Source organism: Penicillium canariense, assembly GCF_028826845.1.
Source record: "Penicillium canariense strain IBT 26290 chromosome Unknown utg000004l_segment0_segment0, whole genome shotgun sequence".
NCBI lineage: Eukaryota > Fungi > Ascomycota > Eurotiomycetes > Eurotiales > Aspergillaceae > Penicillium > Penicillium canariense.
This window is the reverse complement of record NW_026622731.1, coordinates 2,603,957-2,618,630: the sequence shown is the minus strand read 5'-3', so window position 1 is coordinate 2,618,630 and position 14,674 is coordinate 2,603,957. Positions and strand designations below refer to the sequence as shown.

The following is a 14,674-nucleotide window of genomic DNA, read 5'->3' as shown; positions in this document are numbered from 1 at the left end:
GCATCCATAGTGATTCGTGGATATGCTCCTGGAATCCAATCACGGCCCGTGTTCCCCATACCGGTTGAGCTTGCCCGCCCTTTACGCTATGCTCCCCTCGCTATCCTTCCAACCAGATGGCGATCTTTATCAGTGCACGCGTTTCCGGCATGAACGACGCGGTTGATACCGGATCACAACATAGCGAACATCAAGAATCCTAACAGTCTCAACATAAAAGCCTACACACCCCTGTCCCCCGTTTCTGGCTGCAAACTGTCTCTTTCCGACCCACTACACTCTTTAATATTCCCCGGTCAGAGGCTCGCCCGGTCCTTCAAGCCCAACAAGATGCATCCTTCTTACGTTTCTCTGGCGATCTTCGCCATGGGCGCCGCCGCCGCCGCCCCGAGCTTCCCCAAGGCCGATAGCGACCCGTTCGAGGGTAGCTTCCCTTTTATGCCGTCCGGAAGCTCCAGCGTGGAGGGTGACGATGGTCTATCTGACCCGGTTCCTGCCTATATGGATGCTATGCAGGCTGTGCAGGCAGCCGAGGCGGGGGCATACAGCCCGGCGCCCACTCACCAGGTGGTTGCCAAGCCATTCCACCCGAAGAAGCTCACTGCTCAGCCTGTCGCAGAACCGGCTCAACAAGCTCCTCAGCAGGCAGAGCAGCCCGTGCAGGCCCAGCCCATCGCGCCTAAGCCGGCCGCACCCAAGCCTGTGGCTCCCATGCCGGATGCCGATGACGACGGGGACCTTGATCTGCCCATGGGCCAGTCTGGAGTTCCTGATCTGGATAACCCTTCTCTTGAGATCCCCGAAGCTGCCATTTCCTCGTCTGCGTCGTCGGCTGTTGCGCATGTCAAGCCAATCGCAACGGTTCCTGCCGTGCATGAGTCTTCTTCTTCAATGTCCATTATGGTCTCCGTGGCGACTCCCTCCTCGGCCCATGTGGTTCCCCTGGCTTCTTCCTCCATGACTTCTGTTGTTTCCAAGGCTGCTCCTTCCTCCGCCTCTACCCCGGTGGAGATGGCTCCGGTCAGTATCAAGCCAATGCCCGTGCATTCCGTCATGCAGACCACAATGGCCAAGCCCTCCAGCTTTTCGACCCGCCCCATCCTTAAGGCTTCGACTCCGACCACTCAGTCAATCTCCAGCTCCACGGCCGCCGTGCCCAAGTCCAAAGTGCACGCTGTCAACATTCACGCGCAGCACCTTGCTTCCGAGTCTGCGAGCTCTAGCACGGCGGAGGCCACACCCTCTGAATCGGCCACCCCAACTCCCAGCTCAAAAGCCGAGGATCCCGATGTCGCTAGCGCGATGAGCCAGATTCCCGTTCTGGGACCTCTCTTCGCCAGCCTCACTGGCATGCTGTAATTGATCACGACCTGTCGTGACTCATCCAGATCTGCGCTTCTTGTATTTTCACATATCCATCAATGGATATTGGACGGCTTGCTTTTGTTTCTCTCCAGGCTTCGTTGATATCCAAGAAATTTTAATTTGAAAAGGCGTTGGAGTTATGGTGGAAACCGGTCTGGTCTTGGAACGCTTGTATGAATAGTCTGACTACACTTTCATTGCAAAACCTCTGCCTCGCCATCACCTCTCGTAATCCTATCTCCTATGGGTATCGTCCAGTCGCGCCCAACATATCAATGCACCTCTCAACCGCTTTCTGCATTTCATTCGTAGCCTCCTCAAGCAGGGTAGTCAGGGGAACCTTGCCAGCCTTCTCTTGCTGCACCTTAATATACTCATTGTTCAAGACCTTGTTGATGTTGATTTTGGAGACCCCGCAATCAATGCACTGTTGGAAAATCTCCTTGGTAAATGGATCGGCACCGTGCAGCACAAGGCGCACCTTCCTGCCCACAGCAGCGTTGATGGACTGCAGTCGGTCATACTCAAGCCGGATGCCGCGAGGGCCGTACTCGCCGTGCACGTTGCCAAAGGCCGGCGCCAACCAGTCGATACCAGTGTCCACAAACTCATGACTTTCTTCAGGCGTCGTTAGAAGACCTTCCAGATCCGCCGTGTCAGCCACGCCATCCTCGCCCCCTTCGATGCGCCCAGGCTCCGCCTCCGTCGCAATACCCCGCGCGTGGCAGTACTCCACCAATTCGCGGGTCAACGCCAGGTTCTCTGCCTTCTCGTAGTGCGACATGTCTACCATGATACTGTCGAAGCCACCCAAGTCTGCCGCGCGGCGGATGATCTCAGGAGTTTGGGCGTGGTCCATGTGCACCGTGACGGGGACCGACGCGTTGCGGGCGGCCTCTGCAGCGGCGTGCACCAGGATACCGTCGGCATAGTGCACGGCCCAGGGGAATAGGAGGATCATGGCCGGCGCGCGCTTGGCCTCCGCGGCCCGCACTGTTGCCAGAATGCCCTCCACGTTGTAGCAACACATTGCGGGCACGCCGTAGTGGTTGTCGGCGGCATGGTCGAGAATGCGCAGGGCGCGGTTGTCTGTGAGAGGCATTGTGGCTCGAGGTGTGAGGAGGAGAGGAGGAGAGGTGAGTGAGGAGAGGAGGAGAGGTGAATGAGGAGAGTTAATGGGGGGCAATCTACCGCGGGGTTTCAGTGAAAAGCTAACACCCTCTAGTTATATAGGTGGATCTGGATCTATTGTTTTGTCCGAGTATTGCGATCAATCGCATGTTGCCCGACCCGTCGGAGATGGTCCGAGAGAGGCGCGTTACGTCAAATTGACCGCGGCCTGCCATAGCCCCCCCGCTGTCCACACAAAATTCGGCCTAACATAGCAGGCCAGCGCTAGTGAGACAGCTTACAGATTGTGGACCCTCGTGCGAAATGGTTAGGGGGAGCTTTGCAATCAGTCGATCGGCTCACTCGAAGCATCTCAGAAGTTTCAAGATTGGATGGAAGCAGACTTGGTATTTTGGGACAGACTATATGACACAATTTAATATACGGGAAATTTACGTTAATTGCCAAAAACCTTGATTACGCTGGTGCTTCCTTCGGCACCGAATCCTGCCTGCTTAGCCATTAGCAGAACATTCAGGGCCGCATTGCCCAGATTCAGTGGGCAGTGAAGATCTCGCGCTTTTTGCACGGCCTTCTCCAGACGGTTAACAACATCACTGACGGTCCCGGAATTCTGCCCAATGCGGCCCTCAATCATCTCGAGGCCTTTGGTCATAAACTGCCGGCTAGCACCTGCGGCATCGCTGACGAGAGAAAAAAACTGCTTGAGATCAACATTGAGATGGCGGGCAAACGAAATAGCTTCCGCTGCAGCCACGAGGTTGGTCAATTGCATCATATCCAGAACGAGCTGCAGAGCCTCGGCAGTCTCCTCGGCAGACTTGGTCTTGGTACACACGACCTCCGTGATTGGCCCTGAGTAATACTGGCGAACCATAGAGGAGTCGTCGACAGGGCCATAGCCCTGGAGCAAAGCCGAGAGATAAACCTGCTCTGCGGTTGAGCAAAGGGGCGTGGGGAACTGATTCTGGCGGGCGGAAGTAGTAATGATGCCCTATTGTCTCGCCTTTAGCAATTTGAGATCGGAAACAAGACTTCAATACGTAACTTACCACATCCTTGAGGATAATTGTCAAGGCGCTGGCCCCAGGATGCCAATCTTCCTCCAGCATGCGCTGCAGTCTGTTCTCATGCATCCAGGTCCACGAGTCAGACGATATGATAGCCTCTGCAGTCTTTGTCGCATCTAGCCCCAGCTGAGCAGCAAAGCCCATTGCCTCACTCGCACCGAGAATATGAATACCAGCCAGAACCTGGTGAACCATCTTCATATTACTTCCGGCGCCAATGCCTCCAGGAACCAGATACAGCTTGTTCGCATCGGACATGGCTTCAAGCAGGAATCGGCCCTTCTCCAGCGCAGCATCCGGCGCACCAGCCATGATCGACAAAGTGCCATCGGCAGCGCGTTTAGCACCGCCAGAGACAGGAGCATCAATGAACCGGATATCTCCCCGACCGAGCGATTGCAGCTCAGCCGCAACGGACTGGGCGTAAGACGCAGGGACGGTGGAGCAAAGAAGGAGAGTCGCATTCTGAGGGAGTGCTATTTGACAAAAAGGCAACATTAACAAGCGGCCCACATCAGAGACATCAATCTTCATATACGTACCTGAAACAATGCCACCCTCACCAAACAATACACTCTGCACCTGAGGTGCTGAAGCCACCATGCAGACATAGTACTGCTTCCCATCGGCAGATTCTTGCAGCGACGAGGCAGGAATGCCTCCTGCGGTCTTGAAGCGGTCCACCGAGGCAGGGAACACATCAAAGCCGTGAACGGGGTATCCCTCTTTCACAAGGTGGGTTGCCATGCCAAAGCCCATGGCTCCAAGGCCAACAAAACCAACAGCAGGCTTAGACATGATGGGAGATACGAATAATTGACCTGTCTCAGAATGAGTGTAGAAGTTCGAGAAGAGCGAAAACTATTTTGATAACTTGGAGCGACAGAAATTAGTGCTGAGCGTGGGGGTTGGAAGTGCTCATCTGGGGAAGCTCCCCGAGTGGGGTGTTCGGGCGAAGTCCGACTGCCCGAGCTCCCGCTCTTTTTCCCCCCGAACCGAAGCGTGCCATGGCAGGCGCGACAATTCGGGGAAATTAGTCGGAGGGAATGCCGGCGGATAAATTCATAGCGCAAACTTCTATCAGAATTTTGGTATTCGCTAGAAGGTGAAGCCACCAACGGGCCTGGGTAGATTAAGTCAATAATTTCAACTTCAAAGGTGATGAATTTCACGAGGAGGCATTTAGAGACAGAAGGACATTTTGTTCTTCTACATGGGATAGGAGAAGGGACGGTATCTTACAGGCACGGGCGAGAATAGAGAAATACTAACTCGAGCCAGGTTCCAAATAGAGCAAGTCAAAGGCACCAGATTTGCCCTCATTCATTTTTCCGTGCCTTAGATATTCTGAGACGAATAGGATCCTTTGTCTGACAAATCCACTAATTGAAGCTCATCTCCTGGATTCACCGGGGCAAGCATCTGGTAAAGCCGCGCGTAGCTTTTCTCCCACTCGTAATAGAAAGGTGGCCATTGCGGAAATCGTCGTAAAGGCTCCCCTGTCTTCAAACTCAACGTTCTCAGTTTATATTGCGAACGCCATGAGAAGAAGGCCTGACCAAGTTCCTTTGCAGATGGTTCGTTTAACACAGGCTTAGTGGGCTCGTATGAAGGTACTTGATCGTCTAAACCAGGACATTCATAGTCGTGTCGAACTCCGACTTCAAAATGCAGAGTCAGATGGCGGAGGTTCTCAAACCGTGTCGCCAATATTTTGAGGATATCTTCAGGCTAAACAGATTGTGAAATAGTTAGTATCTAATATTTTCTCACAGGAGGTTTTGTTATTACCCATTCACCGTCTCGCTGGACGTCAAGCTCTAAGCTCTCCAGCTGGGGGCAGTTGATATCAAGATCATATAGCCCTGTTCCCCCAAGAGTGGACCGTGGCACATCAGGATAAATGCTCTCGATCGTGTGTAGACAGAAATGTCTGAGATTAGGATGGTTGCTAAATGCACCACTGGATAAGAAATATCCTTTGACAGTCAGACTCTCCAATGAGCTGAAGGACATCAGAAAGTCTTCCAACAGCGAGCACTCGACTTCGCTATCATGGGCATGTACTTCAACAGTGAGACTTTTCAGTGATGTTACGTGACCCCTGATCAGCCCCAGAAAGTCGATATTTTTCTGAGGTCCCAGGCTGAGTGATACTAAGCTAGACCATTGGACACGGTGTCTCCAGTGTGCCCACTCATCAGCCTGGATGTGATATCCGTCAAGTCTCAACTCTTCCAATGGCGGAAATTTTTCATTGCCAGTCAACAAGAAGTTGCGAATCTGAGGGAACCGAGGTATTTCAATCACACAGCCACCATAGTTGCCGTACAGAGAGAGCGAAAAAGATCGCAAGCTTGGACAAGCGAAAAACAACTGCTGTAGGGCTAGAATAGATCGATTAGGGCCCCCGCGCTCTGTGAACGGATCTATCAGAGCATGGATAGTAGTGACACATGGCATAGGTATCGATACTTCTCGCGAGCCATTTTCAGCAAGAAGATGAAGCTGGGGCCGATTATCGTGTCTGCAGAGCTGGTGAACAAACTCGTCTGGGATCGACATGGAGCACATCATCCTGCAGATTATTAATTGGCGCACACTCAATAAACCAACTCGCATGCATCAAAAGATCTTCGTACCGAATGTGCTTCAAGTTTGGTAGCATCAGGGGCAGTCTAGACAGAGCATTCATCGAATGTAAATTTGATGAGATTGGTTCGAATGCAATGATGCTGGAACGCCCTATCTCCACTTCACGCACGGCGTTCCTTAACTTTAAATTGTTTGCATCAAAAAGCCTGCATAACAAGCTATCCCCTGCGTTCCGTATCTTGAACCAGTCACGTTCAAGATTCGTAAAAGGCGCCAAAATGACGGATCTGTGCAGTCGGAGCGTGGCCAAAGAGTAGACAGCTTTCGATACTAAACATAAGTTACAGAGGTCTTGGCGGCTATCTATCTGCAAATCCTTCGTCAGTTATCTAGGTTATGCCCAATCGATCCAAACTTTCAAACACGAACAGTTTCCAGAATAAGGTACCATATGTCATCACCCAAAGAAGCCACCATCATGGGGTCATTCCCATTGGAACGGGATGGTCCTAGTATTTCGATCATCTTTAGCGTTGGACAAGGCAATTGACAATGGCTTTTTTTTTATATCCCGACAGTTGACAGTTTTTTAAGGGGAAGTTGAGGCTCTTGGGCCGCTTGGTCACAGAACCCGGCGCTAAGGCCGCTCGGTGGCACTTTTAGGCGACCATTTCTGATTGGTTAATGGATGCACCACCATCTACATGAGATATCCCTGTGGGTGACTGGCAATCAACAAGGCGAGACAACTTCAGTTACGTAGAAATTTACATATGCTGCGGGCGTGGTGTGAAAGTCACGTTCGATTTCTATTGAACGGCAAACGAGCCCGGAGACAAAAGAAAATTCGGGAATCACAACATACCTCCCGCTAGCCGATGACTAAGAAGAAGCCGTAGAAAGCTCGTCCCAGGTCTCTAGAGAATTGGGGTAAAAGGAGGAAAACCGCGCTGGGAAAACCTGAGAACTTCCTTCACGGGATTGGCGTCGAGAACGCGAGAAGGTTTTGCGAGTCCGCGAGGGGTAGGGCACAGGTATCGGGGTCGCTGGTCTAGCAACCGGTCGTGCACGGTTTTGCACCGGGGCCAAGTCGATTTCATTGAATTCTAGAAGTGAAGATAGGGTTGAAGCCTCGTCAGTATCTTCGTCTTCCCACGGACCTGATACTTCGCATCCACCTGACTCATCATCGGCATCATCATCTTCATCTTCGCCAAGGCAGGCCAGGGTAGTTGGATCTTGTACCTCAGATTCACCTTCTACCTCCGCATTAAGCACTGCTGAGGAATCTTGGTTAATCAGATAGCCGTTGGGGGAGTTACCCTCGAGGTCAATCGACGACACATCGGACAGGTCGAAGCTAGGCCAAGAGCGAGATTTCGTGCTCATGCGCTCCATGTCAACAGGGAGAATGTCACACAAGGGATGACGAGATGCGCGGACACCTACCTGTGTTGAGGAAGGAGAGATATCGTTCGAGGATCCTTGCCGCAGGGCTTTGCAGAGGTCAGCAATGTTGTCCTGCTCGCTGGGGAGTGTAATGGGCACCACATCGAATGGGTTACCGTTCCATGCCGGAGAGGCAAAAGAGTCATCAGAAAGATGCCGATCTATATGCTTTAAGATGTCAGTCACAGAATCAGGTAGAGAACTATGATTTGTGCTCACGCTAGAGGTTTGAGTTGTCTGGTCCGAGTTGCCGGGGGCGATATTGCGCGACTTCGAGCAACTCCAGCACTCGCAGCTCTCATGCTGCTGAGCAATTGCTGCGAACATGTCGGGTCTATCACCATCGAAGATGTCCGACGCACCATCTTCCTCTTTTTCTTCCTCTTCCATTTTCCCATTGCTCACACCTACATTCATCTGAGTGACAAGCTCGATGATGGGGGTCTTCCAGCTCAAGCCTTCGATCTCCTGATAGGTCTTGGGTGCGAAGGCATCGCGGACGCCATAGAAAGCCGCTTCGCGCAACTCGTATTTGCACTGCCCACAAATATCAGCCTCAGTCGCCGACAGAAGGTCATGGGTGGCTCTAATGCGGTTGCATGATCCACTCATGCCTCCGCGTGCCAGGAGCCGGAGCCTGTTGGTGAACTCCTTGCAGCTCGTCACGGTCCAGTTGGAGATGTGCCCGCAAACGGGGTAGTGATGGTAGGTGTAGATGCACATTGTGATGGTAGACTGTAGAGCGTGGTACAGGTTTTGGGCACCGAGAGAAATGGAGAAGAGGGTGTGTTATCTGGACATAAGGGGGGCCTCGCGATTTAAATACTTCGGGTGGTCGGGATATACGAACCAAATCTGTGAGTAGACGCAGTACAAAGCCGAGTTCAACAAAACGGCCAAGTAAAGACAATAATTCAATGGGAGATTGTTGAAAAGATAGCCATTGTATTTGAAATCGATAGCTCTTTAGTCTCATCCCGTCAATGATGAAACAAGAATAAAGGCCAACATATTAGTTCGAAGATGGTCAAGGTATGAAAGGGAAACAAATGAAAAGGCTTACAATGAGGGAAGTCTGGGCAGTGTACAATGTTGAAAGATAGTTTTAATAATAGCTCCAAATCAACGAAGACATTCTCAAGGAAAACACGCCACGACCAGCTTTGACGCCAACAAAGAAAAAGAGCAGAACCTAGGTCACGAAGGAAATCTTGCACACTGATGCTACTCAAGACTCCATTTCCACCAAGTATCTCACGCCCGAATCAATCAACCACCACATAGCCGTTTCGTGCATCCAACGTAGCAGCGGCTTCTCCAGCGGCATGGACTGGGTTTCCTCGGACCGTCTCCACATCAAAGTCTCGCTGGAGAACACCACTGCGCTCTCCATCTCCCGAAAGCTAATAGCGAGCCGCCCATTGATAAACTCCATGTTCTTCATCTTAATCTCAAATTCCACCTTGTTCTTGCTGCGCGCGATCACGCGATACACGCCACATACGAGATCACCTTGATCAAAGTCTAGAGAAGAAATATACGACGCCTTAAAACTGCGCTGTTCCTCCGGAGCGCGACTGACCAGCCTGATCATCAAGGCTTGAGGGAAATGCGAAAAGGCGGTCATGTTGCGACGGACCAGTTTCGTAAGCAGTTGGTCCGTCGAGACATTCTTCGGAAGCGAGGGGCGCTGCACCGATTGCGATGCATGGTCATAGAGCGCAAAGTACCGATCTGTAAAGACCGTCTCTGGAATTGATTCCATCTCGATCGGCTTCGGACATGACGCGGAGAGTTTTCCGCGATGCGACTTGTGCTCGATGCGCGACGACAGCCTTCGGTGGAGCATGTAGAAGTATATAGCCGAGCCACCGGTGATGACGGTGCTGACCGTCACTATGAAGCGCAGCATAGTGGACAGGATTCTTGTGTCTTGGACTTCTCCGGTCTTTGAGATGAGAAGAGAAGGTCAATATAGGCCGAGAAAATTTGGCTGGGTGAGGTGACCGCATCATCGGACTGGAGCAAACCCAAATACGAGGATGTCTTGGCATCATGCGCCGCCCGCGGAGAGCACATGCCACGTTTTTTCAAGCCTATCGGATAATGGAAAATAGGGTTGTGATTGGGATTTTTGTATTGGTGACTTCCGAAAACAAGAAAAAGTGTCATGAGTCCGGGTAGGGGGTGTTGATAAAGAATAATTAAGAGATCAGCCAGACTCGGTGACTTGCACGTAATACAAAATAACGTCGTGATAGGAAACCCCGAATGGTATCTTTCAAAAAGCGCCGATATAGAAAGCAAATCGTTCAAATACATGCGAAACATGAAAGGCGCACGAAATGCCAAGTCTACTGCTGCTTCGTTTGCGCATTTGGCGGGGCCTGGGGCCCGTTCTGGGGAACCTGTGGCGCCGGATTTCCAGGCATACGCCCTGCATTTTGGAAGACATCAATACGCCCACTATTATGCCAGCAGACAAGCTTGACACCACAATGTCCACAGAAATGGTCCACATCCTTGAGCGAAGACATCAAGTAAGGGATACATCCGAGGCAGCAACAGCAGCATAGGATGGCAGCCCAGCCACTATGAGATAAATCAATATCATAACTTCTACCATCTTTAAGGGCAGGCATTCCACTCACTGTGTAGTCATGCCGGACACTGGCTCCACCCGAGTCATCTCTCGGCGCCCACAAGCGGGGCAGTCCACCGGGCAGGGCGCCGACTGAAGGGCGTGCAAGGGGACCGCGGTCGCATATCCACTTGGGTGGCCATAAGGTGCCCAGTGCATCGGCTGGGGGCCCGGCTGGCCAGCATACTCCTTCGTATCGGTGGGATGGCCCCCGGGCACTTGACCGGGGTAGGGCCCTTGGATCTGATCGACAGGCTGGCCCTCGTAAGCTTTGGTGGGAGCCGCAGGGGGTGATTCTGATTCGACGGGAATAGGCGCTTCATATTCTTGTCGCGACGTCTCATAGCTTGGCAGCGGAAAGCCTGTCTGTTGTGAGGGGGCTGAGGGAGCTGAGGGAGCTGAGGGAGCTGAGGGAGCTGAGGGAGACCCGGGGTTGATGCCGGTGGGCTCAGGGCTGAGAGGACTGGGAGTTCCCAGAGGAGGATGGGCAGGTTGGGAGGCCGGAGAGACGGGCTGTGGGCTGGATTGAGGGTTCTCAACGGGGATGAGACCTGCCAAGGTCAGGACCTGGATTGCCAATCGTGGGAAATCGTTACCTACCTTCGCTGTCGGGTCTGTCGGGGGCCATTGTGTATGAGATACCTAATTGGCAAGGCTGTCAATGTAGGTAAGGCGAGGTTGTGTCTGCCGGCGTGAGTGGAAGAGTGAAGGTCGAATTGGACTCAGCCTGCGCGACGGGGCGGTTTTGCACTTTATCCTGGGCTCAGAGTCAATTTCACGTTAAGATACTCGTACGGTACAGATGACTCGCCCCGGAATGGAAAGCTGGAAAGCTGTCCGGATGGGGATTTGCTGCACTGCCTTATTTCATTAAGGTTCAACCCCGCGGGGGTCGAAACCGCGGATTCAGCCCGCTCCCCATTTGTATTACGTCTATAGTCTGCTGGGAGCCGTTACCAGCGAGAGTTAAGGGTCGGCCGTGACGCAATGATGCCAGTGTTCGACTCTGGACCTCTCCTCCAGTCACTCTACCTGAAAAATTCTTTCCCTTGTAGGGGTTTGCTGCAGGCGCATGGCCGTGTGCTAGGCAGAACCGACCGGCGAGGCTATGCATGGAGCTGCGGCTCAGTCTGCGCCAAGTAACGCCCGGTCGTATTACGCCTGTGGCGCAGGGTCCACTTGCCCCTTTCCTAGACGCGCCATTTCGTATCTCAGGAAATGAGCGAGAGAAGGGCGGGTAAAGGGCTCTTGCAAGCTGACAGCGACCCGCGACAAGCTTTCCAGGCAGACGCCGTCTGCTAATCCGGTCGCTTCCCGCCCACCACGAACTGCGACAATCGGACGCATCCCCCCTTCGAGTCATGGTCCGAGCCCCCAACAAGGCAGCATGTTACAGGAGAGAGCTCAGATCGCATGAGGCCAATTAAAACCATTGGGGTCCTTGTTTGCTTAAACCTGGGCAATGCCCACCGGCTACGTTCTTTTAGGGATTCAATGGGATATTTGGCCCCCAAGCCTGGCCGCTAAAAATAGTCTCCCGACCGAACTATTCACAGTACCCGCACCGGTACAGGCTCGATGGGCTCGATCAACATCTCTGGTAGTTTCTCATTTACTTCAAGCATATTTTGACTCCATGCAGGCTGGCCCAGGCGTCCGGCCCGACCCTAAACAGGAGGCCAATTGGAGAGCTAAGGAAAATCCATAGAATGGCAAGTACACAAAAGGGACGTTGACCTACCATTGAGAGATAAGCGCAGATGGGCAAAGTACGAATTGGAGTACAATGTTCCGTGAGAAATCCCCTCTAGTCGATCCTGTGCAGCGGTCACATACAAAGACACATGCACCATATATCAAGCTACCCACCGCCGGCGAGGCTCGCTTCCAAATGGAGCCATACGTCTCACGCTCATCCAGTTGATGTCAAGGACAGTTCGTGTCCCAAATCAGTAAGTTGTGATCCCCAAAGGAATACCGACACCACAGGCTACCAGGAGGTAGCGGCCGGGGCCCGAACCAGCAAGCGTAGAACGTGCGTGACCCAAGCTATTTGAACCAAGATGGTCCCGGCAGCTCAATAATAGATAGAAACAGATCCACAGAATTCTTACAGGGATGACCATTCCCTGGGGCGCGGCGCGGTTCGGCCCGCGCGGGGTGGCAGGTCACGGCGACGATTCACACCCAGCTCCGTCGTGTTATGATCATTAGCATTAGATTCGAGAAATGCAGTCTCTTCGCATACCGTAGACTGCCCAGTCAGGAGTCTGAGGGCGAGGGCGATAAGTACATAAGCGACGCCTCCGCTCTGAGGTTGGGCACGCCAGACCGCCCAGTACAGGCTGGTGATGAACAAGATGGGGGCATATGGAACGAGGTAGATGGCCACATATCCATGGCAGAGGCAGAGAACGTTTAATACCCCTCTAAACCATTCGCTGTCGACGCAGAGCCGGGGCCAACCCAACATCCAGTTCTCTCCGTACCACCCTCAAGCAAAATAAGATATGGGTCGAGAGCAGTGACGAAAGGTTTGTGCTAGCAGTGAAGGGATATAAATCAGAATATAATCAGTAAGACAAGATAGCACATGCAAGGCACAGTCTAGTCAGGAACCCAAGCAGGGCTACAATCTTCTACATCAGCTGAAAGGTAACATAGCGGCGAAGGCTTGCAGACGAAGCCAGAGAAGGAATGACTTATTGAACAAAAGGGGGCTTTACGGTAGGTTGATGATCTATCTCCGAGCAGCTGATCTCCGAGTACATCCGGTTGAAGGATTGAAGGATCGGGCTTATCGCTTTGGGGAACGGAGGAGCTGTTCGGTTCGCGTAGCTGCTTACTAAATGGTCACTGACTCCATCGACAGCGGGACGAGAGATAGGGATCCTCGGAACGGAGGTGATTGAGTTATCCCCGATCGCAAGTCGTCAGTGGCGTGTATATAAATGGAAACGGCTTTATAAACAGCCTCCAAAGCCCCATCACCCGCCATCACTTTGACTTTCCCGAACCAACTACCCTACCTTACCGTGTCCATGCGAAGAATGGCTACCACGATCAACTCAACGATTAAGCTAGCCAGCGGCTACGAGATGCCTCGTTTGGGCTTCGGAGTGAGCAATTTTCCAACTTTATTGCAGGGTCAAAGAACTAACCGATGGAGCGCAGGTCTACCAAACGTAACAACCCCGCTAGCAAGGTCCGTTTCTGGGCGCACTAAGGCTAACACGATTCCACGCAGACCCCCAGAGGAGACAGAGCGATGCTGTCTCGAGGCGCTCAACGCCGGCTACCGCCATGTCAGTTGTCGATCTGCACATTCCCTTGCGCAGTCTGGTTGTCCGATGGCTCGTATCTCTGACATCAACACAGATTGACTCTGCAGCATGTTACAGAAATGAGGCTGGCTGTGGCAACGCGATTCGAGCCTCATCCATACCCCGCGATCAGATTTTCTTCACTACCAAAGTCATCAATATTAGCTACTATGGGGCCAAGGCAACTGTTGATCAAAGTCTTGCTCTGACGAAACTCGAGTACATCGATCTGATGCTTCTTCACATGCCCATGGGCGGCTCTAAAAATCGCAAGGGCGCATGGAGAGCGGTACGCAGCCTTCCGCCCATTTTAAATTAAATCCGAGCTTCCACTAATGCTACGCGCAATTCAGCTGGTCGAGGCCGTCGAGGCCGGTAAGGTGCGGTCTATCGGCGTCAGCAACTACGGCGTGCACCACCTGGACGAGCTTGAGCAACATATCAACGAGCTCGAACGCGAACGCGGAGGCCCGGGCAAGGGAGGCGTCGTCAGCGTCAACCAGGTCGAACTTCATCCTTGGCTTGCTCGTCAAGATATCGTCGATTGGTGCACACAGCGTGATGTTGCTCTCCAAGCTTACGCGCCCATTGTGCGCGGTGCCCGCTTTAAAGAGCCGTCGGTCAAGAAGTTGGCGGACAAGTATAACAAGACCCCGGCTCAGGTGCTCATCCGTTGGAGCTTGGATAAGGGCTTTAGTCCGTTGCCGAAGAGTGTTACACCGTCGCGCATTGTTGCTAATGCCGACGTCTTGGATTTCGAACTAACTCCTGAGGAGGTTCAAGAACTGGAGACAGACGAATACAGCCCTGTTGCGTGGGACCCCACAATTCGAAAGCTGTACGAGTAGATACGGAATGAAGAATGGGTTTACGGATACTCTGCTCGCTTTTTAAGTTTGCCCTACATAGTGGTAACTCGAATTTCACTGATTCTTCATAAACAAGCTCGCTGTACATGATATAGCATTCTCCACTGAAGCTATCCCAAATTGATTATCTCCTCTCAATTCTACGTGAAGAAGGGCCATTGTAAATGTGAAATCTGTTTCAGGCGCTGTAGGCATTGTTGTAGTGAATACTTAAGCCCCGTTGGATGTTGT

At 52.4% G+C, this 14,674-nt stretch overlaps 7 protein-coding genes across 7 annotated transcripts; 2 read left to right on the top strand and 5 right to left on the bottom strand.

The window, feature by feature from the left end:
* Window positions 1–330: 330 nt before the first annotated feature.
* Window positions 331–1,359, top strand: N7482_007263 (uncharacterized protein; the record flags this gene model as incomplete). The annotated part of the gene is made up of 1 exon (XM_056689388.1): window positions 331–1,359. The coding sequence occupies one exon, from the start codon at window positions 331–333 to the stop codon at window positions 1,357–1,359; it is 1,029 nt and encodes a 342-aa protein (XP_056541817.1).
* Window positions 1,360–1,606: 247 nt separating this feature from the next.
* On the bottom strand, window positions 1,607–2,467 carry N7482_007262 (class II fructose-bisphosphate aldolase; the record flags this gene model as incomplete). Its single annotated transcript, XM_056689387.1, has 1 exon — window positions 1,607–2,467. The coding sequence occupies one exon, from the start codon at window positions 2,465–2,467 to the stop codon at window positions 1,607–1,609; it is 861 nt and encodes a 286-aa protein (XP_056541816.1).
* Window positions 2,468–2,932: 465 nt separating this feature from the next.
* N7482_007261 (uncharacterized protein) lies at window positions 2,933–4,364 on the bottom strand (the record flags this gene model as incomplete). The annotated part of the gene is made up of 3 exons (XM_056689386.1): window positions 2,933–3,490; window positions 3,549–4,042; window positions 4,109–4,364. The coding sequence occupies 3 exons, from the start codon at window positions 4,362–4,364 to the stop codon at window positions 2,933–2,935; spliced, it is 1,308 nt and encodes a 435-aa protein (XP_056541815.1).
* A 2,679-nt stretch (window positions 4,365–7,043) lies between these two features.
* Window positions 7,044–8,333, bottom strand: N7482_007260 (uncharacterized protein; the record flags this gene model as incomplete). Its single annotated transcript, XM_056689385.1, has 1 exon — window positions 7,044–8,333. The coding sequence occupies one exon, from the start codon at window positions 8,331–8,333 to the stop codon at window positions 7,044–7,046; it is 1,290 nt and encodes a 429-aa protein (XP_056541814.1).
* A 505-nt stretch (window positions 8,334–8,838) lies between these two features.
* On the bottom strand, window positions 8,839–9,522 carry N7482_007259 (uncharacterized protein; the record flags this gene model as incomplete). The annotated part of the gene is made up of 1 exon (XM_056689384.1): window positions 8,839–9,522. One exon carries the CDS (start codon window positions 9,520–9,522, stop codon window positions 8,839–8,841), a length of 684 nt encoding a protein of 227 aa, XP_056541813.1.
* A 442-nt stretch (window positions 9,523–9,964) lies between these two features.
* N7482_007258 (LITAF-like zinc ribbon domain-containing protein) lies at window positions 9,965–10,879 on the bottom strand (the record flags this gene model as incomplete). The annotated part of the gene is made up of 3 exons (XM_056689383.1): window positions 9,965–10,202; window positions 10,262–10,802; window positions 10,852–10,879. The coding sequence occupies 3 exons, from the start codon at window positions 10,877–10,879 to the stop codon at window positions 9,965–9,967; spliced, it is 807 nt and encodes a 268-aa protein (XP_056541812.1).
* Window positions 10,880–13,301: 2,422 nt separating this feature from the next.
* On the top strand, window positions 13,302–14,422 carry N7482_007257 (aldo/keto reductase; the record flags this gene model as incomplete). Its single annotated transcript, XM_056689382.1, has 5 exons — window positions 13,302–13,370; window positions 13,426–13,436; window positions 13,499–13,556; window positions 13,630–13,863; window positions 13,928–14,422. The coding sequence occupies 5 exons, from the start codon at window positions 13,302–13,304 to the stop codon at window positions 14,420–14,422; spliced, it is 867 nt and encodes a 288-aa protein (XP_056541811.1).
* Window positions 14,423–14,674: the final 252 nt, after the last annotated feature.